The sequence below is a fragment of the Rhinatrema bivittatum genome, chromosome 1, assembly GCF_901001135.1.
Source record: "Rhinatrema bivittatum chromosome 1, aRhiBiv1.1, whole genome shotgun sequence".
NCBI classification, from domain to species: Eukaryota; Metazoa; Chordata; class Amphibia; order Gymnophiona; family Rhinatrematidae; genus Rhinatrema; species Rhinatrema bivittatum.
This window is the reverse complement of record NC_042615.1, coordinates 273,499,569-273,524,220: the sequence shown is the minus strand read 5'-3', so window position 1 is coordinate 273,524,220 and position 24,652 is coordinate 273,499,569. Positions and strand designations below refer to the sequence as shown.

The following is a 24,652-nucleotide window of genomic DNA, read 5'->3' as shown; positions in this document are numbered from 1 at the left end:
GACATTCCAATGCAGCAATTCCAGCTCCAGATGTTCTCCATAAGGTCTCTGTGCAGCTCTCCGTTGCGCCCAATGTATGAACGAATGGCCCACCACCCAGGCCCATTCGCCTGCCCCCCGATGCAAACTCCGTTCTGTAAAAAACACATCAACATTAGTATCAACCTAATTCCTTACTGCTATCCCCCCCTCTCGATCGAACCACTAATCATCCCCTATATCCTTACGCCATTTAGCGCCCTTTCCGGACATAGGACTGATAAGCGCCAGACTTCCACCGTCCGATTAACTGAATGTCACTGGCTGACAATCCCCTCTCAGCCGCCGTTGTCGCCGCACCGATCCGAAACGAATGAGAGGTATATCGCCCTTCGTTCCATCCCAGAAACCGTAAGACCTTTTTTAACACCTGTACAAACTGATAAACCGTCATCGGGGAACCATCCTTATGTATCAACAATAAACCACCTTTCCGAGGTCTCACATTCACTAACCGCTGAACACTTCGCACTGGGCACACCAGCTCATCCACCGCAGGCACTAATGTAACAAATTGCCCTTTACCTTGCTGGTCTACCTTGGAACGATGAATACAAATAGTCACCGCTCGATTACAGACCCATACATTCTCTGCCAATAAACCCGTCCGAGACTTGCTTGAGTTGGACCTTGCAACGAGCTCGCTCACACGCATGGCACCAAAAAATGCCAACACAAAAGCTGTTTGAAATAAAAGCACCTCATAACCAGACCAACAGACCTGCGGCAAACTACCCACTAGTACCCCCAAATCTTCAAAACGAATCGGAAGCCGCTTATCCGGCCCCCTACCTTGCTCCCTTCTCCATCCCCTCAACACTCGTTGTAAAACAAAACTCCCTGTCGGATTACCCCATCCTTTTAATTTCTGGAAGAACGAAAAGCCAGCCAAGTGCGAACACACAGCAGACAATGAATATCCCTCATCCCGTGCCCATAAAACAAATCCCACCAACTCCTTCGCTCCCACGGGACCTCCCTTCCATCCCAATCCTACTAAATACTGTCCTATCACTCTACATCCTCTCATATATGCATTCCAGGTGGATGGAGCCAATGACTTCTGGATTAACGACCATGCTGCAACCGACCCAGCCGCCACAGATGCTCTGGAAACTGCTCCCCATCCCTCTTTGCTTCCGGCGCCATGTCTCGGAATTCCTGCCACTTAAAACGAGAAAGAGCATCCGCAATTACATTCTGCTCCCCTGGCACATGTCTCGCTCGCATAGTGACATTTAACATTAAACATTGAAAAACCATCTCCCTCAATAACTCTGATACTCTAGGACATTTTGCCGACTGTCTGTTAATAACCTGTACTACCCCCAGATTATCGCACCAGAACAAAACCTTTCTATTAGCTAACCGTTGACCCCAGAGATGCAACGCGACGACAATAGGAAATAGTTCCAGAAAATTAATATTCCCGGTCAAGCTTCCTTCCTTCCAATCTGCCGGCCACTTTTCTGCGCACCAACTGCCTTGAAAATAAACACCGAAACCTACTCCGCCGGCGGCATCCGTAAATAACTCTAATTCCCTATTAGTTATCTCCTCACTTTGCATGATACATACTCCGTTAAACGATTCAAGGAAGGATTCCCAAACTCTCAACTCATCCTTTACCCTGCGTGTTACCCTAATAAAATGATAACTAGCGCGAATACCTACCGTAGTACTGGACAACCTTCTGATAAACGCTCTCCCCATCGGGATTACTCTACACGCAAAATTAAGTGCTCCTATCAGGGACTGCATATCACGCAAAGTGACTTTAGTAGCCCTGCCTACCTTCTGCACTAAATCCCGCAAACGCTCCACCTTCTCCCCTGGTAAGCGCGCTTCCATTGATACAGAATCCAGTTCAATACCGAGAAACACTAATCTGGATACTGGCCCTTCCGTTTTCTTTACTGCTATCGGGACGCCAAACATCTTTGCCACCTGCAAAAACCCTCCCAATTGTCTCTCACAAATATCAGACTCCGCTGGACCGACAAATAAGAAATCATCTAAATAATGTAACATACCTCTTAAACCCGTATGTTCTTCCACTACCCAGTGAATAAATGTGCTAAACGCCTCGAAAAATGCACACGAAACTGCACAACCCATCGGTAAACATTTATCAACGTAATACTTGCCTTCAAAATAAAATCCCAACAGAGGAAAACAACTTGGGTGGATGGGCAAAAGCCTAAATGCCGACTCAATATCCGCTTTTGCCAACAACGCTCCTCTCCCCGCAGACCGAACTAAACTAACTGCCTCATCGAAAGAAGCATAACGTACAGAACAAAACTCCCGCGGTATCCGATCATTCACCGACCGTCCCCGAGGATGTGATAAGTTTAATATGAATCGGAACTTACCTGCCTCCTTCTTAGGAATCACTGCAACTGGAGACAAGTGCATATTAACATATGGTTGAACATCAAACGGCCCCGCCACCCTCCCTAACCTAACTTCTGCCCCAATTTTTTCTTGAACTATCTCCGCCTTCATACCCGCAGATCGAGCATTCCTACCCCTAACATTCCCTCCCCCTTCAACAACCGGTATCACAAAACCCCCGTGGAATCCCTCAAATAAGAGCTGGGCATCTTTACAGTTGGGATACCTCGCTAACCAGGGGGTCATTGCTCCTAACAACACCGGAGATTGTGCCACCTCTCGCAAGGAATTAAACCTGTCCCCCCCGTCCCTGAGAACCGCTAGCTCCCTGTCCACATTTGAGGGCGGCATGCGCTCCTCCACAGGTAGAACAAGCATGCCGGAACTTACAGGCTGGGAATAAACACACCGCTTTATTGAATCTCCAACAGGTATCATTCCCTCCCGCCTTATGCTTGGCCCCTTGTGTTCCCTTAGGTATTTGCCCAATAGCCCGAAAGGAATGTCCCGTCCCCCCAAGACTACTAGTCCCGACTCCCCCTCCTGCCCTGCTAACCCCCGGACCGGCTGCCTTTTGTCCCCGCACACCCTTAAAGGACATTTGTGTTAACCACAAATTAATATCCTGTGAGCCCCATGACATTGCCCTACTACCCGCCATCTTATCCCGAAATTTCTCATCATAGTTGAGCCATGCCCAACCTTCATAATCCCGAAACGCCCCCAATATGCTATCAGCATATGACAACAACGCCCCATATTGAGATGAATCATAATGACCCACCACACTAGCCAACCTTAAAAATCCCCGGACCCAGTTAACTATATTTTTTGCGACTTTCACCTCACCAGACTTATGATGCTTCTTTTTATCCTTTTTCTTACTTTTCTTAATCCCCCGTCTCCCCTCCAACAACCTGAAGATATTAACATATCTCCGCTTTCTGATCCGCCTGCGCAATTTGCTCGGCACTCCCTCCCAAAGCTCGGCCAAGATGGCACATCCCGATTGCCCTGCACTGTGCCTAGGCCCTTCCTCTAATACCGCAGTATATTTAGGACCTGACTCCGAAGACTCATCGGAGGAATCCGAATCGCTGGATGAGTAACTAGACGAAGTACTTTTTTGTTTACGTTTGTACTTCCTTTTGCCACCTCTCTTCCTTTTCAGGTCCTCACCTGCTCCTTGAGGGACCTTCCGTACACGCTGACGTGGATTGCTGTGCTCTCCTCTTTCTGATTCTTCACCTCGACTCGTCTCTTCACCCTCAAACGCTCTATTTCTCCAAGACTCCTGCATCGACGTACCTGGCCTGTCGTCCTCTTCCGGCTCTGAAAAACACAAAACTTCCCGTCCCCCTCCCACCCCAGCGTGCCGCCGAACTGACTAGCCAATTCCTTCTTTCCCTCTCTGCTGGTGCTTACCTGAAGCCAATCGCCTTTAGGCCTACCCCGAAGTGCCAAGCCCGCCGGCCCGCTACTGGGCATCTGCCCACTAAACCCTGTTCCCCGGCTTCCCCAAGCTGTCCAACCCCCGAAATGATCCTCTGACTCCCCCGCATAATCTTTGTTCATTTGGATAACACGCAGCGAGCCTGGACCTTCAAGTACCTCACGGCCTGAACTCCTACCTCTGCAGCCCCGAACCTGGCCCTTACCACCCATACTAATAGGCCTGCTTACAACCCCCTGCCTCCGCGACGCCCTGCCCGCTCCTGCACTAGTCCGGCGGAAAAAAGACTTCCGCAAATCCACTCCCTCCCCCTCCACCCTCGAAACCGGGGACCTGGCTATCTGGGCGGAAAAACCCTCATGCGGGGTGGGCAGGGACCCCACAGTATGCCGGACAGCCCCACGACCACGTGAAACGCTATGAACCCGCCCTTTTGCTCTGCGGGGAATGCGAGCCGGCGCGCAGCTGGGCCCGGGAGCAGCCGGGGACAGCATGGCACGCGAAAAAGCGCCTGTAACGGCAGTGGCGCGCCCGCGGGAGCGCTGCGAAGGAGCGAGAGGAGAGGCGTCACTGGGCGGGTGAGCGCGGCGCACGCCCTGGTCTTCATCAAGAAAACTGAACTCGGCGGCAGAGGCATACAATGATACCTCCGCTTCATCTCTATCACCGTCAGTCGCCGCGCCTGGGGGATCCCGAGGATCCTCTGCTGCCGCCTCGGCCGACTCAGGGCCGCTCTCGCCCGAGTCAACCATCTCACCACCAGGTAACTGAAGGCGGGGCAGAGAAAACGCGCCCTGGGGGGGGTCTGGAGGTGGAACCGCGACGCGGGAGGAGGCAGGGGGAGCCGCAGAGCGCGCGAGCCGGCTAGGAGAGACTGAAGCCGCGGAGGCGGAGGCCCGGAGGAGAGAGGAGGGTGCCGAGGGGCGGGCTGGGGGGCAGGCGCGGTCCTTGACTTTTTTAGGCATTATCGGACCGGGACCCCACCCTCTACCAATAATATTCAATTGACTAATGTAAAATTATATAATTGTTTATTTATTTTATTTTATTTTATTTTTTTAATGTTTTAACTGTATCACCGAATTAACTTCCACAATAACCAATTGAGCATACGAAACCAAATGTGAAATACCCTACCCCAAACTGAGTTTACCACAACAACCTCAAATCTCTCCAGAAAAGCCTTAGCCCGCCGCCTCAGCCGTTCCTCGTCCGACTGAGGAGCGTAACCGTTTCTCCTTCTTCACATTCCCTCCTCATCCAATCCCCGCTCGCCTATTCAAAATCCTAAACTCTTATTGGTCCCCACAATTATTCCTACTCCCGCCTTATTTTCATTATGTATCTAGCCCTTTATTAACCCTTCATACAGCTCGCTTTCCTCCCGTTATCTACGCTGAGCGAGACAAGCTCGCTCTGCTGCATTTCTTGCCACTATTCATAACAAGCTGTTTGAAGAAAACAGCAGGAATAACATGTGGTAATTTTCTTCTGTATTCCGTGTTTGCTCGTGGGTGCTGCGGAGCATTGTATGTTGCGAGTGAGTATACACTAGCAGTAGTTGTCAGGTTTTCACATCATTTGCGAGCACCCACTTGGCAAGTCTTGCTGAGTATTTTGTGCAGGTGTACACTTAGCCACATGTGTAAGTTGTTTTATTTTGTGGCGTATATAGTGTACTTGCTATATTAGTCCACTAAGATATGTAGGAATAAAGGTTAACCAGCAATTTCAGGTGAGACCTCTTATTGGACCCAAGGAAATTGACTAGCTTTCAAGTATCAAACTGATGGCTCTCAGTGGATTTACATCTAGATTTTATTATGTTGAACAGTGACATGGCCAATTTTCTTTTTTTTTTTTTTTTTTGACAAAGGGTCTTCCCTTTCTCTCGTTTCTTCAGGTTCAGATGGAGCAGCATCCAGTTACCAAGTCAAACAACTTGAGGAACAAAATGCCAGGCTGAAGGAAGCCCTTGTCAGGTAGATCCTTCCTCTATGAGTTTATCGAGGTAGATATTCAAAATAAAACAAAGGAGAATGACGTACCCTTCAGGTGCTGCTTAGGGACTAGAAGTATTTAAAGAGGATTTCTGGAAGACTATTAAATCTGGGACTGAGTTCTGATTAAATATGAGGACTATATGTATATTCTAACCATCTCCCAAGGGAAGAGACAAGAAAATAAATTGGGGGAGTGAAGGAAGATTAAATTAAATATAATCTGCATAATCTAAGAAATTTAAGAAACTGGATACAAAGAGGAATTTGGGGAAAATATAGAACTTCCACTAGAAGTTCGGACTTTGCTAGAAGACGTGGAGTCAGAAGTTTATTCTATCTGCTGTCTTATTATTTATTGCTGCTAATCAATCAAATGCGAGAAGTGTAAATATTATTCAATCATCTAACCAAACTATCAGTAAAGAAACTGGAAACCACAATTCCTCTGATGTGTGTTTATTGGATGCTGAGACTGTATAATTATTGCTGCTGTACTCTAAGGACAGAAACTGGGCTAAATTGCAAAGAAGCAGGGTATAAGAGCTATTGTTCATCCCCACATTTTTGAACTTTTGACCTCAGATGAAAACTATTCGGTAGGGAGAAGGACTTGTATAGAGACTGAGAGAAACTGCTTATAAAAGGTCTGTCTCTATTTTTCTTTCTATGTGCCCTTAGGTGCCAAGTAAAGGATCTGTCCTACCCAGGGATTACAGGGACATAGCAATATGTGTACATTAAGGTTTAAGAAATGTACATGTGTAAACAACACACATACGTTATACCTTCAGTTGAGTTAACTTAAAGTATCATACAACCACCTAATCTTCAAACATTAAGAGGCTGATTTTCAAACTTTGGGAGTTAGGATCCTAAAATGGACCTTTTGAAACTGTAATAGGACTGAGTGTCTAAATGTAGGCTCCTAGTTTCACTACATGCTTAAATTTAGTAGCCTAAAAGTGTGTTGCTACAGAGGCGGAGTTAGCATGGGGGAAAAATGCTAAGTGCTCAGCATTGATTTTCAACACTAGGCACCTAACGTAGGAGTCTAAATCTAGGTATAAGGGGACCCTCAGATTTGCCCCTTACTAGTGTAGTTGCCTTTTGCTAGTGCAATGTCAGTGGTCTCAACAGATTCTGACTCTGCCAGTGATGCCAATGTAGAGAAGGCGTGTTTGGAGAGGTTTGACATTCCCCAGTGGAAATGTCCTAATTTTAACTAAACTCCTGTGCTTGAGTGAGTGCGGGGGAGTTTCTAAGAATCAGTCTGCAGCCTGAAGGTGCCACATCTTCAAAGTGGTGCTGCTGTGGGCTCTTTCTTTCCACAGGGAAAGGACCAGGAGTGGGCCCCTCTCAACAGACTGATGTCTGAAGAAATGTTCCTGTCCTGAGAAGGTCAAGGTCGGGGTGCCCAGGTCTCCAAAAGTGGGAAGACGTTTTGGGGTTCCAGGGAGTGAATTCCTGAGAGGATGTGTGAAGATAAGTAGTCTTAAGGAAGAGTGGTTTAAGTCCATATTCCTCTTCTGTCCAGAGAACATTATTCTTGGTGGAAGTTCAGAGAGGAAACTGATCAGCTTAGGAAGGTCCTGAAGAGTTGCTAACAGAAAAAGGGAATCAGTCAGAGGCTTGTATGCTGTGAGATTTTGAATTGGGAGCAAGAAATGAGAACGGCATCCAGAACAGGTACCAGGGGAGATCCCTAAAAGAAGGGTTCCCTCCCCAGAGAACTTACCTGCCCAGGGTCTGCAGCATTTTTTAATGTGAGAGACTGAGTTTATTTTTCTTGCTATTGGATTTATTTTTCCATACTGTTTGGTGCACCAGACAAGTGTACTACTATGAATTGTGTTTGCCTGCCATAAGAGACCAGTAAAGACTTTTATTTTGAACAACAGCTTTTGTGTGCCATGTGGTGTTTTGGGAGAGTGACTGCTTAAAGTTGGTGGTGCACCAGAAAATTTGCTGTTGCCATGTGGCTCGAGAATAAATTAAGCAATACTAATTATTTAAATAAGAGGGATAATTAGTGTATATGGCGATATGAGCTTCGAAATTTAAGTGTGAGAAATGTCATCAGTTGTCTGCTGAATCTTTTGCTGTTTCTTGTAGGAAAATATTTCAAAGATATGAGACAAATTCTCTCTCAATATCACAATCACTTTTAAATGACTCTGGTGCAGACAGTGGGAGCAATTCTGATTGTGAATCACTTGGTTTTATGAGCAAATTTAAGTCCCTTAATCCAATCTCATTGTTTGGCTTGTAAAAGAAATTGGAGGTAATTTTCAAAAGAATTTACGAATGTAAAACTGTTTTTTTCCATGCATATATGGGCTTTTGAAAATTGCTACTTTTATTCATGTATCCCTTTGAAATTTCACTGGATTTTCAAAAGGTTTTACATGTGTAAATGGGCTTTTGAAAATTGTGTGCATAAATCCTTTTCAGAATTACCTCCATAATCATCTGTTAATGCGTGTACTTCTTCTGCTCTTGATTCTCTGCCTTCTAAATTAGTTAAGAAGAAGAATATGGGCTTGGATAGTTATTTACTATAATAAATAACAGCCTGGAGTAGAGTTGTCTGTCTGCTCTGAAGGAAGCTAGGGTGTATCCCTCACTGAAAAAAAGATTCATATGATCCAGAAATACTCGCTCTGATGCATTTCTGCAAGCTGCACTGATCAGCTGGCTTCTTCTCCCCATGGCAGAATGCTGCTACCCGCATGCTGCATGGCAGGACGCCGCCATCACTGCTCCTATTCCAGGCTCTGCTAGGCACACGCGAGCCAGACTTCTCTCCTCTTAAAGGACCCATGACGGGAAAGTCCCCACGATGCCTCCTGATGATATCACTGGCTCAGACCTATAAAGGGCTTCCCAGGTTGATTTCTTTTGCCTCAGCAACAGGTTGCCTGCATCTAGTGTGCAGTGTGAGTTGCTGCTTTGTCCTGTGGTCCTGCTTCTGCTCCTGTTCCTGCCTCATCTCTCCAAACCAGCCTGCCTCATCTCTCCAGCCTTGTCTTATCTGCCTCTGCCCCATCTTGCTATATGGTCTCTATCCATCTCCTTGACTCCCACACTTCTCTCGGATTGCCTTCTGGATTTGATCTTAGCCTGGACTCTGACCATTCTTGCCTTCCACCTGCCTCCAATCTCAGCCTGGACTCCAACCATCCTTGTCTGTCACCAGCCACCAAGCTTAGCCTGGACATTGACCATTCTCATCTTCCACCTGCCTCTGACCCTAGCCTGACTCCGAACCTACGCTCTTGCCTACTCCTAAGAGAATCTCACCTAAGACCTGCCAGAACCCGAGGGCTCAACCCAAGGGGAAAGGGATTGGTATAGGTGAAGCTAATGACCCGTCTCTTCTCAGCCTCGGTCCGCCAGCTATCGGTGAGGACCTACAGGGCCTTTCCTGTAGGTTGAGTCAACCTCACCACAGCAACAAGGGTCCATGAATTTTACATGCTTGTTTTAGGCCAGTTTGTAATCTGCCTTTTTAAAGGAAAAGTGATGGAAAATGAGGTATTTAATCAGTTAAATCATTTCCTTGTACAACTGTTTTCCATCCTGGACAGTCTGGATTTTGTGCTTGTCACAGCAGAGAGACAGCTTTGACTGCCCTTGCTAATGAAGTCAGGGTCAGAGCGGATAGAGGTCTTAATGCCCTCATTGTTTGTTTCTATTGATATGTCAGCTGCATGTGATACTGTGGGCTATCAATTGCTTCTGTCTTGTCTTGCTGACTTAGGGCTTGTTGTACAGATTTCTTTCTGTTGTATTGCTGATATAGCTTGACTGGGCTAACAATCTGTCAGACGGTAGACTGTTAAAAATGTGGTGTGGTGCAGGGGGCAATTCTAGCTCCTCTGCTTTTTAGTTTATATTTGGCTACCTTAGCTACTCTTTCAGCACAAAGACTGTAGTCCTTTCTTCTTTTTATTTATTTCTTTGTAACTCTTTATTTATCATTTTAAATCAATTAACAAGTTTGAAACGACTTGACAAGAAATGGTATAGAGAGACCAAGTAATATAGGAAAATAACATAATAAGAAATATAAGATCTCAGTAATACCTTGTCAGACCTCAAGGTAAGGGAATTCCAATAGCAAATATGAGAGGAAATATTATAGATTATACAAAAGAAAAAAGAAAGGCTCAACTACACTAGAGTCTAGGGTTTACAAAATTTACATCGAGCCACAATAATTATGAGCTGGATGTAAGGGTAACAGAATTTTGTCTAATTTTATCATTAAGAAAAATATTAAGCTGGGAGAGGTCAAAAAACACATACTTAACCCCACGATATTTAATAACACACTTACAAGGGAAATACAACCAAAAGGAAACACCCAAACTAACAACGGCAGGGCGCATTAGCAAAAAATGTTTCTTTTAGACTGTGTTACTTTGGATAATTCTGGAAACATACGAATCTTTAATACTAGGAACAATATATCTCTCTTATGGAAAAACATTTTCAATATAAAGCCCCGATCCAAGTCCAAAGCAAAGGCGACAATTAAAGTAGAAAATGTAATAACTTCTTCCATTGAATTCTCAAGGAAGGAGGATAGATGAGATAAATCAGTAGGAGCAGCATCTGCAGGAGTATTTTTCGAGTGGGAAACTTTCACATTTGGCAGATAATAGGCTTTTGAAATGGGTGGAAGCAGATTTTCTTTAATAGATAAAACCTCCACAAAATATCTAGGTAACATCTCAACCGGTGAGGTAAACCTTTTCATTGGAAAATTAAAAATCTTAAGATTGCAACGTCATATATTATTTTCCAAATTTTCCATTTTATTTTGTAGAAACAAATGTCCAGCCAAAATAGTATCTACTGATTTCTGTATAATTATCCCCTTGGACTCCAGAGATTCCACTTGAGATTTTAATTCCAATACTTGTGACTGAGAAGTATTAAATCTATTAGAGAGTTCACAATGTTGAGAGACAAATTGTGATACCTGGTTAGATAGGTTAGTAATAGCTTCCCAAATTATATCCAGAGTAATGTTAGGAGGTTTTGATAAAGAAGCAGTTATTACCTCAGTTGTAACCCCTCCACAAGACCCATCCGTCGAAAGAATAAGGGAAATAGCTGACAAAGATTCAGCTCCCTCACTGAGCCGGCAACCAGCTCCTTCAGTTTTTCCCTCCATGCTGGCTCCACCCAACGCTGGAACTACCAGCTGACCGAGGTCATCGGGGTGCGACGGGAGCAAACCGATCACATTAGCACCGTCTGCGGGGGGGCCAAGCTGAGGAGGAGCCCGACATGGTTCTGGAGAGAAAGATGATTCAGGGTCCGGGGTTGTCAGCGAAGGAACACCTCTCGACTGACCGCCCAAGGACACATCCATGGAGCTCGCTAAAAACTCCTGGCTCCAGATAACATGATGGTCCATCAAGCCCAAAGAAAGTGATCGCTCCGAAACATCGGGGAATGCTCTGCCCCTACCTTTCCTCTTACCCATGCTGCAAGTAATAAAAGTAATTAGGGATGTGAATCGTTTTTTGACGATTTAAAATATCGTCCGATATATTTTAAATTGTCAAAAATCGTTAGAGCCACGATACAATAACAATTTCCCCGATTTATCGTTAAAAAATCGTAAATCGGGGGAAGGGGGAGGGGAAGGGGAGGGCGGGAAAACCGGCACACTAAAACAACCCTAAAACCCACCCCGACCCTTTAAAATAAATCCCCCACCCTCCCGAACCCCCCCAAAATGCCTTAAATTACCTGGGGTCCAGAGGAAGGGTCCCGGTGTGATCTTTCACTCTCGGACTTCCGTACATTGTAGAAATGGCGCCGGCGCCATTTTGCGCAAAATGGCGCCGGCCGTAAGGCAACACGATTCGACTGCAGGAGGTCATTCTGGACCCCCGCTGGACTTTTGGCAAGTCTTGTGGGGGTCAGGAGGCCCCCCCAAGCTGGCCAAAAGTCCCTGGGGGTCCGGGAGCGATCTCCTACGCTCCTGCCTTCGGGGGACAAAAAAAACAAAATGGCGCCGGCGCTACCTTTGCCCTGTCATATGACAGGTCAAAGGTAGCGCCGGCGCCATTTCTACAACGCACGGAGGTCCGAGAGTGAAAGGATCACACCGGGACCCTTCCTCTGGACCCCAGGTAATTTAAGGCATTTTGGGGGGGTTCGGGAGGGTGGGGGATTTATTTTAAAGGGTCGGGGTGGGTTTTAGGGTTGTTTTAGTGTGCCGGTTTTCCCGCCCTCCCCCCCCCCACTGGACCCCAGGTAATTTAAGGGATTTTGGGGGGGTTCGGGAGGGTGGGGGATTTATTTTAGGGATGTTTTAGTGTGCCGGTTTTCGATTTACACGATATTTAAAAAACCCAAACTGCAACGATCCGATTCCCTCCCCCTCCCAGCCAAAATTGATCGTTAAGACGATCGATCACACGATTCACATCTCTAAAAGTAATATATACTTAAGAAAAAGAAATATAGAGTAAGGGAAGGACCGGAGCACCACCCTTAGGGGTAGATTTTAAGACCTAAGCGCACGCATTACCCGGTGTGCACACATGGATGCATAACATCAGTTTCTTTTGTTTAGTATTCATGTTATTCTGCCAAGCACAAAAGGCCTTGTGGTTGATCCCTTGAGTCTTAACGCCTCATAGTGCAGAATTTAAGTGTCATTTTGCAGATGCTAATAATGGTGTACATGTGGGCACCCTAAAAACTGCTGACATTCTTCCACTGTTGGTTTAAATGTACCAGTTTTTTTTATTGAGGCACTGGTAGAAGACCATAGCCGTGTTTCTGCCAGAGCAGGCTCTAAGAACAGTAATCCAGGACTAGGGATCAAGCCCAGATCTTCCACTTAGCAGAACAAAGCTATGCCTGGCTCATCAGGCCAACCCAAGAAACCTCTGCTGTGTTTGGGGCACTGAAAAGCTAGCAGCCTTGTTCTATAAACTTATAGTTTTAAGCACAGATTAGCTGGAGTAAGAAAGAGGGAGGTTCCTTAATAGCACTGATTTGTTTTATAGTACTTATGAATAACTATGTTTTTCAGGATGCGTGATCTTTCCGCATCAGAGAAGCAGGAGCATACAAGGGTCCAGAAGCACATGGAGAAGAAGAATAATGAGCTGGAGACACTGCGCCAGCAGAGAGAGAAGCTGCAAGAAGAAATCAAGCAGGGCGAGAAGACCATTGATGAGCTAAAGGAGCAGGCAAGTCCAGCCCAGGAGATTTGAGGATGTATGGGGAGGTGATCCTGTTTTAAGGCTAATCAATGAGGAATAGGAGGACTGAAGAAGTAAGATAGAAGCCGAGGGCATGATATTAAGTGCAGCTTACTCCGTTAAATTCGGACTTAGCTTGCTAAGTGGCGCTATTCGAATACCTGAGCATGGTCAGTGGCTGCCTCTTAGCCAGCTAGTTTTTTATCTGTCTAAAATGTTAAGTGGCTATATGAAGGGTAGGACGGAGTGTTCCAGACAGAGCCACTTATTCAACTAACTTACACCTAGAATCACTAAGTTGTGATGTCTTTTCACAGGAGGGATGTCACTGTGATAATGGGGCTTCTCCCCACAAAACAAATCACAGCTCTGTTGCACTTTTTTTTTGTCTTACAGCCAAACACCATGGGACAAAACAACGCGGCTAGTGGCCCTTTTAGGTGCGATGGCAGCTCCAACCTCAAGGGACCACCATCACCTTAAAAGGCCAGCCGCTGAAAAATAGCCCAGCAAAAAAATATCGAGTTGAGCGGGGGTCAGGGCTGACATCCTGTTGAAGCCAGGGCTGCCACTCGAGGCGGTTCCAGCACCCCAGAGTTTAAAAAAAAAAAGAACTTCACGTGCAGCGACAGACCCCCACCCCCCCAGACATGTCTTCAGAAAATAAATAGTGCCCCCCACCCCCTTTCCAAATACATACATCATGACACTGAACCACACCCCAATAGTGATCTAAAACCATCCCCCTCACCCTCCTTCCCAAATATACAATAAAATTCATTGAGGTTCAAGGAGACACCCCCCCCCCCCCCTCCCGGCATCTCCCAAACCTTCAAGACTCGAAGAAGCTCCCTCAATGGGCCCAGGGTGCCCCCCCTAGCTCCGTGCCTAGCCGGTGCCATTTTGAGAAATGACGCCGTCATGTAACAGTGGCAAGGTCTGGGGATCGGACCAGTGCCACATCACTGAGGTCCAATCCCTGGAACTTGCCCCATCACCTGATAAAGGCAAGGTCAGGTTAGCGCCATTTTGAAAAAATGCACCAGCCAGGCCAGGGGCTATGGGGCACCCTGGCCCCCATTGAGGGACCTTTATCATGTTTTGAAGGTTTGATGTGAGTGGGGGTGGGGGTGGGTGGGGGGGTCAGGGTTGTAAAAGGGTGCTTGCTTGGGTGTGAGGAGGATTTTTTTTTACTACTTTTGGGGAGGAGATGGAGGGGGAGGAGAGCACTATTGCCCCCAACGAGTTTATATTACTATTGGGGTGGGGGGAACCATTGCCATGATGTATGTATTTGGAAAGGGGGGTTGGGGAGCGCTATTTATTTTGTGAAGACAGGTTGGGGGGGTGGGGGGGTGCATCACCACATTAGAATTTCTTTTTTTTTAATTTTGGGGTATCAAGTGGTCCTGACCACTGCTCAATTTTTATTTTTTACTGTGGCAGTTCTTTTTTTTTTTTTTTTGCATGGCCCTTTAAATGTAACACGGGAGCCTCAGGATCCACGCTAGGTTCCCAGGGCTCTCGTGTTACATTTAATGATTCCCCGGGAGATATTATTTTATTGCGGCTGACCACTTTTGGTCCGCAGCAATAAAATATTAACATGAAATTGTCTAGTAATGACCTGCTTTTCATGCATTTGTATTATTCATTCATATAAATTGCATGCAAAGCAGATCATTGTAATAGTGGAGGCAACCTGGGCCGGGCCATACAAAATATTCTATATATTGTGCAATATTGACACAATAGTGCTCTATCGCGCAAGATACAATGTTTAACGTGCGCTAGAGCACTACCGTGGCTTGATGCATCTCCCTGTTAGCTGGATAAATGCCAATATTCTGCATTATCCAGCTTAATTAGCCAGATAAGACCACTATTTGGCTGTCCTAAAGTTAGCCAGATAAACTTATAAGATAGCCAAATATATTCAGCGGTACAGCCACACCACTGTATATCTCAGATAAGTTTATCTAGCTAACATGTGCAGCTGGATAGTGGCTGAATATTTATTTATTTATTTTATTTATTTATTTACTTTTATATACCGGTGTTCGATTTTACATTTAAACAAAATTTGCAGGAACTTATGCGTTACCTTTGCAAATACATTAAACATTTAAATATGGGGATTGTTAACAAGGGATATAAAAGAACATGGGGAATGGCTAACAATACGTGATGCATGAAGGGGAGTGCCCCTTCAGCGCACGACGCCTGGTGTTCTGGCGCCATTTAACGTCCGTCACAGTCCTCAGTGACATCAGAGGGGGCGGGTCTCCCAATCAAGGATCACACACCGCCCCTCCCCTCTCAGTTCCAGATGGATTCTTTCACCTTTTTTTCTTTCTTTCTGTCTTTCTCATCACTGTTAGTTATTTCAGGGAGCCCGGTTGTGATGGTGTGTGGCATCCCTGTGCGCAGGCATCCGGTGTTCTGGCGCCGTTTAATGTCCGTCACAGTCCTCAATGACATCAGAGGGGGCGGGTCTCCCAATCAAGGATCACACACCGCCCCTCCCCTCTCAGTTCCAGATGGATTCTTTCACCTTTTTTTCTTTCTTTCTGTCTTTATCATCACTGTTAGTTATTTCAGGGAGCCCGCTGGTGATGGTGTGTGGCATCCCTGTGCGCAGGCACCCGGTGTTCGTTTTTTTTTTTTTTTCCCTGGTGTCTGGATCAGCTTTGGAGTCCAATATTCCCATTAATATGGGTGTATGCTGCCATGGACCCATGCAGAAAAGTCCATGCACTACTGGCATGGAGTTGCATATAGAAGAGCCACATAGGCCACCACTGCCAATGCTGCTGATCCCTGGTTATGGGTTCCAATCCAGCTCCAGTGGAATCATGCTGTTTTGCCTTTGCTGTCTCGGTTTCACATATTTCTAGCCCTAGCATCTTTAACTTTATGCAGCACTATAAGCAGTGCAATCTGTCCACCCTTGTACACTTGCGGGCGATTTTCAAATAGCACCATGTAACTGAAAAGTAACAGGTACTTCTACTCCATGGGCTAGCTGGGTAGTTTTTTTGTTTGTTTTTTTTTAAAGTCAGCCAGCTAAAAATGCCTGTGGAGTGGTGTGTGGGGGGACAGAAACTGTGTGCACATGTTTGAAAATACCATGTGTGTGTGTGTGTCTGTGTGTCTGTGTGTGCTGTTTTCTTTCCCCAACTTAAATGCACACCTGAAAAATCCTCTCTTTAACCAGCTAAAAGTATGCTTGTTGTGGAAGACTATGAGTACTTTTAGCCAAGGAGAGAGCAATTTTCAGACAGGCCAATTGACCCTGGCAGATCGCTTTGAAAATTGTATTCTTGGTGTAATGGAGAATTAAAGCAATCAGTTATTTTTTTTTCCCTCAGGGTGCCAATATGAGGTGTTTAACCTTCACCCCTTTTCTCTCTGTGCGGGGTGTTTCTCACAGGTGGATGCCGCGCTGGGTGCCGAAGAGATGGTGGAGATGTTGACAGAAAGAAACCTGGATTTAGAGGAAAAAGTTCGGGAGCTGCAGGAGACAGTTGGTGACCTGGTGAGACCTTTGGAGAGCAGAAGAATAGCTTAAGAGCAGTTAGGATTTTTATTAAACTTTACACTAAGATGTTTATTGAAAGAAAGAATTCCTCAGCTTCTGTTTGGTGTTTAAAAGTAAAGTTGATTATTGAAGGGGCTGCCATATTTGAAGACACTAGCTCCAACTCACAGGAGTTAGCAAATGATTTTAGTAGCTATTAGAGAGATGAGGAAAATATTGAAATTGCTAATGGAGAGCAAATGTTTGTTTAACCCCTTACATGCCATAATTTTGCCCCATGTAGCTCAGCTCACTGTGGTACTGCAGCCATTAAAACTGCAAAATATACTGCATATGCAGTTAAATATTTGGTGTGCCTCTTCTTTGGGCTTTGGTTTTAGGTCTGCCAAAGATTAATTAGTGCAGTAATCTGGACCCCGTTAGTTGGGAGTATGTTGCAGAAGTATTTGCTGAAATCTCACTTCATTTTTTTTCTTTTTGATCTCCCCATGGCTGTTAGGAGGCAATAAATGAGATGAACGATGAACTGCAAGAGAATGCAAGAGAAACAGAACTGGAGCTGCGGGAGCAGCTGGACATGGCTGGAGCCCGTGTGCGAGAGGCAGAGAAGCGTGTAGAGGCTGCTCAGGAGACCGTGGCGGACTATCAGCAAACTATTAAAAAATACCGTGACCTGACAGCACACCTACAGGTAACCTGACCGTACACATATGGGTAATTACATGGCGCATGGAATCTCTACCCCCCCCCACCCACCCACATACGTACGGATAATAACTTACACAGCACATTAGACATATGACAATATATGACAATTTTTCGTGGATGCATAGCACAATAAGAATCAAAATGTTGGTCGGAAGCAGGTTTTTTTTTATTAAATGTTTCTCAGAGCCTTACACTATTGATACAGCAAGGAACAAGCAATGAAATTTCACATGTGAACCATATACATCTTGTAGCTTTCTTAAGTATTCAAATTTATATTTTGACAGTTGCATTCAGGATAACTAAATCTAAATCTGATGCGCACTGAAGATTAGTCAAAGCCAAAGAGCGCAATCCAAGGGAAGAAACATGCCAAAAATAGCATGAAGTGTCAGGGCGCTGAACTAGAAGCTTTCCTTCACACACGGGCTTGTCTCTATGCAGTGTCTGAAGATAGCATTACATGTGCAACATTTTTTTTTGTCTTCGCTCAAGCGTGATTTTATGTTGGACATCTTAAAGCTAGATATATTTATCTGGCAAACTTTAGGATAGATCAGTGGCACAACCAGAGTTAGCCGCATAAGTTAGCCAGCAAACTCTAAATATCAGAGTTAGCCAATGAATATGCAGCTAACTCTGCTCCTCTCCAAAATGCCTCTCGTCTGCCCTCAGAGCACCCCCAACTTATGCGGCTAAATTCTAGCCAGATTAGTCTTCAAATAAACTAGCTTAGCCATTTAGATGGAAAACTTTTCAGTTATCTGCCTAAATTGCTTTTGAATATCAACTTCAGAGAATGGACCTGCCGAATCATTCTTCTAGTCCAGCAGAGCAAGGATTTGAAAAGAGCATGGTAGAGAGAGGAAGCCAGACAAATTCTGGGGAAGCAAATCTGACAAAAAGTGCTTTGAGGTCATTGCTCCTCTTACCTGTCCACATTGATTGTAAGTAAAACTTCAGTCTACAGAGACTCACTTTCCTGTTTCTCTGTTCATCCTGAGAGGGCCAAGAGCCCTTTCAGAAGGAGTTAAGAAGACTAGGGGTGTGAATCGTGTGATCGATCGTCTTAACAATTTTTTAAACATGTAAATAGTTTTGAAAATCAGGCCCACTGTGTTTAGTTAAAACTCTGACAGAGTTAGGCACTGTATTCTTTTGGATTGTTTCTGTGGTTCTTACCCATATCCTTCGATTCCCTGTTCTCCAGCTGTCAACATTTGATTGTAATTAAGCCTTCAGATCAGACAGAGCCACTATACTGCATTGTTGTCCTCTCTAGAAAAGACAACAACACCTTCAGAAAGGGTTGAGGAGCCCTATCCATAGTCCAGCATGCTATACATGGTTTCTGTGGTTCTTTGAAGATAAGCAGGTTAGTTTCACAAGTGGGTCCCATGACTGTGCTCAGTGTAGGATAGAAATCTATTACAAAGCTTTCTGGAAATTCCTAAAGGATATCTTCTTCATTTGATATTTCTTCATCAGTTTTTCTTACCATGTCAAAGAAGCAGACCAGCAGCTTCAAGTTCTGCCCCAAGTGCAAACAGAAGATGTTCCTCACTGATTCATGAAGTTTTCAGTAAATGTTTGGGGAACACCATAATGTCTCGGGCCTTCGTATCAGTGCACAAGTCACCCTAAGCAGTTTGGGCTCAAAAGGTCAGGCTGCAAGCTTACCTTGCCAAGAAAAAAAGCCCAACTCTGTGAAGCTAGTGCTGAAGACTAAATGCACATACCAGAGGAACACTGAGTGCTGGTGCCAATCTGTTCTGGAAGGACCTCAGCCTCTTAGGCTCCTCAATCAGAAGATAAACCCAGAAGCAAAGACAAATCTGGCTTTCCCTTTTGATTAAAGACTAGGACTGTGAACACTTAAGCATGGAGCCTGAGAGAGATAGTGTTGAGAATTGAGCAGAAGCTCCAAAGCATTGTTGTACCTCTTTGGTACATAGCTCAGAGCGCATGAAGCTGCAGGGGACTCTGCAGTGTCCAAAGTGGCTATGCCTGGAGATGTTTGGCCTCCCATGTTAAGGCCTCATTATATTGGTCTCCAGAGCTCTATTCCAGAGACATTGACACTGTTCTCCAAAGAGCTATGTCGTATGACATTTCCTGTACTAGGCTGATCCCCTATACTGTCATCCACAATCTTTGAGATGGGAAAAGGGCTGTACTATTTAGACTGCCCAGAGAACAGCACTACATAGCCAGCAGAGGAGAAAGCCAAAGGAATCCTGGGAGACCATTTAAGGTAGAAAAGGTACAATTTGGCTGGCTATTTGCTTCAAATGCCTGTTTAAGGATAGTCTCAATATTTCTAGCATGAGCATCTTTCAAAGCCATTCCTCCTTCCACAGGAAAAGTAGTCCACTTGGAGACTGCGTACACAAGTGCATCTACTTTTGGAAAAGTAAGCACCCTCTTACCACTGGATCCAGAGGGTACAGGCTTTATGCAAGGACACCAAAACAGGATTTCTCTTTGGCTCAGACATGGAATCTGTCCTACAGATCGCAAGCATGTCCAAAGTTTGGGAGATCAGAGCTGGCAGTTCATCTTTATAAAAGAACCGTAGCACAGTTCTATATGGTTCTAGACCTGGAAAAATTTCACTATCCTCCAGAGAAACAGGAATTGGTGTCATCATCCGTGCCACCTGGATCCCTATCAGGAAGATTCACTGTCACTCTAGGAGTACTCCTGCGCTCAAGAAACAGTGGGCCGGGTTGAGGACTGTGCTGAAAAAGGGATTATAAACCTTGGAATAAATTCTACCCAGGAAAATGTAGAAGTATCCATACTAGGAGACACCTGGGGTGCACTCACTGAAGGTCAGGCACTCCATGTGAGCCGTCTTTACCCAGATCTACAGCTGGCTAGGAAGAACCATACTTAGTGAAATCAGAAGAGAATAAAACTCCCTGAGACTCCAAACAGCGCTAGTACAATTTAGCGGGCACTCCTTGCTAAGATGCCCTAATATGACAGGCAGTGCAAAAGGAAAAGCACTTAAGTTATTTAGGAATACATGCCATTATGGCCGACAGCATGCTGAGCAGTGGCTGGAGGCGTGCATCTAGCTGTTTTTTGGGGGCGGTTTTAAACATTCAAAAATTCTAGGTATCCAACACTTGGATTTCCAATACTTGGGCGTCCAACATGTGGGCACCCAACACTTGAGCGTTCTATACTTAGGCGTCACAATGCTAGGCATCCCATATCTAGGCGCCCAAAGAATAAGCTCCTTGCAAAGGGCAGGCACACAAAAAGCGCTTAACTTGGACACACAAGGAAGCATGAGCCTGGACACACAACAAAGCCCGATTAGGCATCCAGAAAAACTGGACGCACAGCCAGATGCACATGCCTAACCATCAGTCCTGTAGAGGGCAGCCTAAGAAGCACGCAAAAAGCTGTTGAGGCCTACCTTGCAGTGTGCAACCAAGAAACCTCAGAGCAGGGCCTAGCCAATGGAGGCTGCTCAACCTGCCAGACTGCCCACATCCCTCGACCTCCCACAGAGCGAGATGAAACTCAGAACAGTGTGCCAAGCACGCAGACTGGGAGGAAGGAAGCCCTAGCAGAACTCTCCTTCACTGTCTCTACAACAATTTTTTTTTTTTAATTAAAAATACTTACCAGAGCTCAGCCTTTCCTGGCTGAGCACAGAGATGGTCTCTGGTTGCAGGGGGAGAGGGCATTTGCTGTCACTGTTGTGCTCGGCTTCCTGTACTACTGCCTTTCAGCTGCTGAAGCAGCTAAGTCCTTGCCGACTGAAAAACCAGTTACCGGACCAAGGCACTCCTGTGAGGGACCGCAGTAATCACCTCAGGAATTCTCAACCGGGCGAGAGACATTATGGTATCACTGCAGGATAGCGGGGCAAATTATTTTTCTCCTTTTCTCAAATCGAAGCAATCCCCAGTGGGGAGATGCACATCCACCATCTGCTGGAGAAGGAGAATACTGGCAGGCTGAGGTCACTAGAGGGGGTTTATATTCTGTAACGTCAGTTTGCTCCATCTCCATCTGCTGGTAGGGGAATCCTCTGACTGGATGCTAAGAAATGACCCATTTAATCCTTACTTAAGAATAACCCATCCAATCTTAACATTCAAACCATGCGGCTAAACAGAGCTAAACTCAAACGTCCATTGTTTCTTATAAATAAAGAACCAATTTACATCTGTTCCTCGCCCTCTCACAATAGTCTGCAAAACAGAAAATCTAACATCCTCAATGGAATGTTTCTTTTCCAAACAGTACTGGATTAAAGGAGCCTCCAGTTGGCCATTCCTAATTTTACTTTGGTGTTCTGTAATTCGTGTTTTAACTAACCCTATGGTTTTCCCCACATATGATAGCTGTCACTGACATTGTATCATGTAAATCATTCAATGAGAATTACATAAAAAAACAACCTCGCAATGGACAACATTTACCAGAAACAGTATGCACAAACACTTCAACATACATCTAATGTAGGCAGAACGAGCAACAGCTATAACTATAATGTCCTAATCTAGAACTCTGGCCTATACTATTAACCACGAGGTAATACTGAAGAGACCAAACAGTCAGGTACTCATTTTAAAAGCAAACATCAGGAACTCTTCAAACCCAACATAGACTTCTAATATTGATCAATGCCTCTTAATGATCTCTACAATCCTACCAGTATAAAGAGCATACGGTAACATACATACCACCTAATCTAATATGTAAGATTTACTGTTCTGAAACAAAAAATCCTGATTTATGTATAACACCCTTTTATAAACCCATCATATCACTGACTCTCAGGCTGATACAGTACAGTGTGCTTCGATGGAGCGCACTGTTAACCCTTGATTGGACGCGCATTTTCCCTTACCCCTTATTCAGTAAGGGGCGGAAAACGTGCGTCCAACACGCCGAACCTAATAGCGCCTTCAACATGCAAATGCATGTTGATGGTCCTATTAGGTATTGACGTGCGATTCAGTAAGTAAAATGTGCAGCCAAGCCGCACATTTTACTTTCAGAAATTAGCGCCTACCCAAAGGTAGGCGCTAATTTCTTCGGGCACTGGGAAAGTGCACAGAAAAGCAGTAAAAACTGCTTTTCTGTGCACCCTCCGACTAAATATCATGGCGATATTAAGTCGGAGGTCCCGAAGGCTAAAAAATGTAAAAAAAAAATTTGAAGTCGGCCGGCGGCTGTCGAGTCGAAAACCTGATGCTCAATTTTGCTGGTGTCCAGCAAAATTGTCAGCGGGCTCAAGAACCGCCGCTGGCAAAATTGAGCATCGGCTGTCAAACCCGCTGACAGCCGCCGCTCCTGTCAAAAAGGAGGCGCTAGGGACGCGCTAGTGTCCCTAGCGCCTCCTTTTGCCCGTTTCTACTGCCGGGCCTAATTTAAATACTGTATCGCGTGCCCAGGCGAGTGGGCGTTCGCCCGCTCTCCCGCGGACTTTACTGAATCAGCCCGTCAGTGTGCACCCAATATAAAAAAAAAATATGCTCCTTCATATCCATCACTTGTCTTTTGAACTCCACTACAGAGGAACAAACCCATTGTAAATGAAAAAAATGTCCAATCTAGATATTTTCCCTCAAATGACTCAGATGAAAACTATAAAAATGCAACATGTTATTCCTGTCAGTGGACATCTTAAAAATGGAAGTTTCAAAATATCCATCAACCAAGGAAAGCCACATATCAAGAAAGGATATCCATTATCGATCCAAATAAGTAAAATAACCGACTATGATTATTATTTTATTGTTTTAGCTTAAATTAATGTATTTAATTGAAATTTGCACTTATTTTATATTGCTCTTATCACTCTTAATACTATTTTAGAATTACACATTGTTTTTTCTTCAATTATGTTTAATGATACTTGTCAATTGTTTTATGTTTAAGCATTATAAACCGATATGATGGATTCCCGATATGTCGGTATATAAAAAGTAATAAACTATAAAATGTAAATTTGGATCTTGAGTGTTCAAATAAAAAAAAATCATAAAATGCAACTTCCCTACCTGCCATTCCAAAAATAAATCATCAATATACCGTAACCACAAAACTCAAAAGACCAAAAAGTATGTCTAAACACATTTCTGTTCAAATGAAGCAACATATAAACAGGCAGTATTGGGGGCCATAATGGCCCTATAGCTGTACCCCTTATTTTTTGGAAAAAATCTTCTGCAAACATGAAACAATTTTTAGTAAGTGTTATATTTGCTAATTCCACAAGAAAACATGTAAGAACCCTAACTTGACCAGGGCGCCTATCCAATAGCTTCCGAACCACCTCTATGGTGGTATAGTAATTTGCTTTTTTTTTTCTTTATCTTGATTATGTACATTTTTATGAAACCCACCTAGATCTATGGGTAGACGGGATACAGATATCTTAAAATAAAATAAATAAATAAAAACATGGCCTCCTTCTGTAGAATATTAGAGTACAAAAACTCATTGTCCAAACTCACCAATAGCACATCATCCAATAAATGAGGGACAGCATTTAAGAGAACCAATAAAATAGGAGAGAGAACTTATATAAGAAGAACTCTCAAGCACAAATTTAGATAAGGACTCATGCAAATATATCTCAAAAACATTGATTGTAGATACCCAGGAGGGGCACAGTTGACCTAAAGTTTGATTCCCTTTCCTGGTTCAGTTTTTACTGTATGTCTGTGCCTCTTATCGTTTTACCTTCTCTGTGTTTAGGAAATGAACAGAGAGCTGATGAGTCAGCAGGCTTCTATGGAACAACAGCAGGAGCCTCCACCTGAGATATTCGACTTCAAGATCAAATTTGCGGAGACTAAGGCTCATGCAAAGGTACTCTTTGCTTCTTATTTTTGCTAGGGTACAGATGTGCACTGTTTAACCCGCAGTTGGACGCGCATTTTGGATGCGTGTCCACCCCTTATGCTATAAGGGGATTAGCACATCCACAACATGTGTAAAACGTGCCACGAAACTAATAGCTCTCATCACATGCAAATGCATGTTGTTGAAGCTATTAGTTATTAACCCCACATGCAAAATAAATGTGAGCCAGACGCACACATTTTTATGCTTAGAAATTAACACCTGTCCAGAACAGGCATTAATTTCTGAGCAGCCCAAAAAGTTGTACAGAAAAGCAGAAAATACTGCTTTTCTGTACATCCTCTGAATTAATATTGTGGCAATATTAAATCATAGGAACCAAGTTTAAAAAGTTAAAAAAAAAAAATTTTAAAAAGAAAGTGCCAGGGATCAGGTT

At 44.5% G+C, this 24,652-nt stretch overlaps 1 protein-coding gene across 8 annotated transcripts in view; it reads left to right on the top strand.

The window, feature by feature from the left end:
* Positions 1–24,652, top strand: part of LOC115087513 (dynactin subunit 1-like) — a 281,663-nt gene that overhangs the window by 176,977 nt on the left and 80,034 nt on the right. For all 8 annotated transcript variants that reach the window (XM_029594829.1, XM_029594819.1, XM_029594856.1 and 5 more), the window contains 5 exons: positions 5,793–5,871; positions 12,956–13,115; positions 16,561–16,665; positions 17,168–17,359; positions 24,109–24,222. In XM_029594829.1, the coding sequence (XP_029450689.1) occupies positions 5,793–5,871; positions 12,956–13,115; positions 16,561–16,665; positions 17,168–17,359; positions 24,109–24,222 (650 nt within the window). The remainder of the gene's footprint in view (positions 1–5,792; positions 5,872–12,955; positions 13,116–16,560; positions 16,666–17,167; positions 17,360–24,108; positions 24,223–24,652) is intronic.